Source organism: Dryas octopetala, chromosome 5 (genome assembly GCF_963921425.1).
Source record: "Dryas octopetala chromosome 5, drDryOcto1.1, whole genome shotgun sequence".
In the NCBI taxonomy this organism is placed as follows: Eukaryota; Viridiplantae; Streptophyta; class Magnoliopsida; order Rosales; family Rosaceae; genus Dryas; species Dryas octopetala.
In genome coordinates this window covers 8,608,317-8,611,855 of record NC_141370.1, presented here as the reverse complement: position 1 = coordinate 8,611,855, position 3,539 = coordinate 8,608,317, and the positions used below count along the sequence as shown (strand labels likewise).

Sequence of the window (3,539 nt, the reverse complement as noted above, 5' to 3'; positions counted from 1 at the left end):
TTAATATAATATTCTAATTACTTTTTAGGAATTTTCCAAACTTCACCTTCCATAAGAACTCTTTTTTTTCTTAGAAGAAAAAGACAATTATTGTATATTTTCGGTTTGATTGCCTTGTTGATTAACAAGAAGGAAATAGCCGCAGAGAAACTCTGTTTATGATAAGGAGCATTGCTGTACAAAGATAATAATGTGACCACAATCATGTCATTGTAAGGATAAAGATAGAATCAAACACCATCACATGGTCACCATGTTACACAAAATACAGAGAAGAAAAAAAAAGTACAATAATATATATTCAAAGAGACAGTTTAATTACAATGACCTGAAAAGATAACCAACCCATACCAAGAAATCTCCATGGTCATGCAAGGGAAAAAAAATTACCAGCAGACCAAAATGGAGAAATCATACATAATATTACAGACCCTTTAATCCTATAAACTAATAACTGCACTTAATAATAAGTGGACTCAGCAAAACCTCTGCAAATGTCAAAAATCTCATTGCAGAAGCTGCTGGATGCACCAAACTGGACCTAAAACCCAACCTAGAAAGTTAAGAGAAATGGACAAAGATTACAACATCATAAGGACTTTAGATGGCAGACCAATCAATCTCCACTGAAGGGTACTTCTCTAACCCAAAGTTTTCAGTCCCATCCCATTGAGAATCCGAGAAATCGAAGAATGTAATGTCGGATTCAGGGGAAGATGACCCAGCTGACCACTCATCGGAGCGCGACGGGGAAGATGAGGAAGAGAATTCCTCCAATTCACCTTTCAATTCAATTTTGAATGAATCATTAAAGACCACATTGGCTTCTGAAGGAGCTGATATCACTGGCTTTGTCTCTGCCACAGAACAGGGCTCCCTTGTATTCCCCTGTTTCGGCAAATTAGCAGCCAAGCTCTCGCAAATTGCTTGGAGCTTCGCATCAACTGAGGAATGGAGAGGCTTGTAGTTACCAAACTCGCCAGAGACATGAGCCCCTTGGTGACTGAGATGAGGGAAATTGAGCCGAGCAAAGTCTCCCCTGAGCTTATAAGCAGCATTATCGTAAGCCAAAGCTGCTTCTTCGGCTGTGTCAAATGTGCCAAGCCAGAGGCGGGTTCGGTTCTTGGGGAGTCTGATCTCTGCGACCCATTTGCCCCAATGCCGCTGTCTCACTCCCCTGTAGAGCTTGGTGGGTTTGGGAGGAGTTCCAACTTGCTTCATTGGGATGGCTTTGGGACCAAGGAAGTGAAGGGTGTGAGGATTTTGGTGCTGGTATTGGTTTTTTTGTAGCTGAGCTGAACCTAGAGCAGCAATTTGTTCCTTTTGTTGTTGTGCTTGGTGTTGTTGGAGTACCATTTGGGCTTGGATTTGAAGAATTTGAGATGGGGTGAGCTGGTTAAGCCCTATTGAACCTGTTTGCTCAACACCCACTTGTGAAAACATGGGGTTGGTAGATGGTGAGCAGAAGTCAGGGTACAAGTTGGGCTGAGATGAGTAGACTGGAGAGTAAGTGTGAGAAGGGTAAGAAGAAAAAGATGAAGAAGTAGAGGGGGAGGTTGGTGAAGAAATAGAAGAGGAAATAGATGTTAAAGAAGAGGTTGATGAAGCACTTTTCATATAAGGCATAAGTGCTTTCATGAGCTCTTCCCTCAAAGGATCTGATAAATCTGGTGTCACTGTGCTGCTGCTGCTGAAGATATCTATAGCTGCTGCCATGTTGTTACAAAAGGGTAAGCTAGAACTCAAGACAGATTTGAAAGAAAATTAATATTTTCTCAAAATCAACCTGTTTCTTTCCAAAATCAAAGAACAGGTAAAATTCCAAGAAGAAACAAGAAAAAAAACCCAGATAACAAGAAAATGATTTTTGCACAAAAGAGGCTTAAATAAACAGCCTTTGTTGCACTAGACCTTAAAGAACAAACCTGAGGGACAAAAATAAACCCTCCAGTTGATCAAAGAAAAGCTTAAAACTTTATAATAAAAAACAAAGAGAAAAACCTGGATCTCTATTCTGAATCACCTGGCTTTCAGAAACACCCTTCTGGGTTTGCTTTTTTTTTTTTTTCTCACAATTGATCTAATTTCCAATCAAGATCCCAAAAAAACAAGCCCCAAAATATATTCTTTGGAAGACAGACGATGACAGAAAGGAATTAAGAGAAGTGGGTTTTGAGGAGAAGGGGAAATAAAAAAGGAAATGAAAATTATTAAACACAGTTGCAGAAAGCAAATGGGAGAAGACTCTCTTTCTCTCTATCACTCTTTTTTGCGGCCTCACTTGTTTTTTTTCACTCTTGCATTTGTTGGGAAACTTGTTCTCTGTTTATATAACCCTCAAGCCAGTGGGTTTCTTCAGACCAAAAAAAAAAAGCCAGTGGGTTTCTCTCTCTAACCACGTTTTTTTCCCTTAATTAAATCACCCTTAGCCTCGTCAAGTGTCAACTGCAAAGATACCTTTATTCGATGTGGGCGCCCAATGATCAGGCGCCACGTGTGCGTTCATTGTATTTAGTGACTGGCAGTTGTCTGCTGCGGAGCGTAGGCTTTACACGTGTTTGTCTTTGATTTGCTAGGTTCGGTTGACTGTTATGTTCTCCCGTTAGCAATTATTTTATTTTAACGCGTTTTTTTGTCGTTACCGCTGTTATGACTAGCCATTTCACTGCCACTTCAAGTCAGCGTTGGAAAAAAATTCGTGGGCACTGAGTCAGTGTTGAACTACCATCGCATTTTAAACAATACCACTAATATGGACCGTTGATGAACAACATTCAACATCAAGGAATTTGATATCCATAGGCCATTTGAATATTATTTTCCAGTTCAACCCTCAACTATGATAGTAAAAAGTAAAAACTATGAACTTATCATAAATAAAAAACCCCTCAATTATCATTCGTTATTTTTTTGTTTTATCTAGCATGATTTTAATTTAATAAAATAAAGTTGATCCTTTAAACGAAATTGAAAATGATACGAGCTAGATTTTCTATAATAAATAGGTTAAATTAGTGTTAATATGACAATCATTTATCTGACAAAAAAAATTATATAACTGATAATGTCTAATTTCATTTTTCATTTTTCATTTTTCATTTCTTGATCTAATACCACATGAAATACTTGTACAATTGTTTGTGGGAAAACCCACACCGATCCAAACAGCCAATCATGGCTCGACACGTGGCTGGTCAAGACCAACCTTGGAGTTGACTTTCAGTGGTCAGACTTTGACCTCCACATCATCACTGCTCAGTGCTCCCTCAACCAGCTCAGCTCGGGTCTCCATGCCGAGTCCTCCATGCCCGGTCCGAGCCAAACCGATGACCTTCCAAGGGATTGAGTGCCCATCTTTCCAGGGTCATCCCGGTTCGGCTCGGCTCGGCACTGAAGTGACCTCCTTTCGAGTTCTGGCGTCGGCCAGTTAGGGCTCGGAGGGATCCTTATCTTTTGGGTCGGTTCGGTTCGGAATCTCATGTCCGATCCGATCACGCATGGACTTTATGCATACGCATAAGAACATCTGCTCGGTTCGG

General features: G+C 40.1%; 1 protein-coding gene across 2 annotated transcripts; it reads right to left on the bottom strand.

Moving 5' to 3' along the window:
• Window positions 1-270: 270 nt before the first annotated feature.
• On the bottom strand, window positions 271-2,335 carry LOC147284008 (ethylene-responsive transcription factor ERF060-like). 2 transcript variants are annotated; one of them, XM_086243311.1, is made up of 2 exons: window positions 2,002-2,334; window positions 271-1,709 (listed from the first exon to the last, which is right to left on the bottom strand). In XM_086243311.1, exon 2 carries the CDS (start codon window positions 1,636-1,638, stop codon window positions 601-603), a length of 1,038 nt encoding a protein of 345 aa, XP_086099437.1. In that variant the 5' UTR covers window positions 1,639-1,709; window positions 2,002-2,334; the 3' UTR covers window positions 271-600. The 2 variants fall into 2 exon arrangements, with proteins under 2 accessions (XP_086099437.1, XP_086099436.1); XM_086243310.1 differs by having other exon boundaries at window positions 271-2,335.
• Between the last annotated feature and the right edge of the window lie 1,204 nt (window positions 2,336-3,539).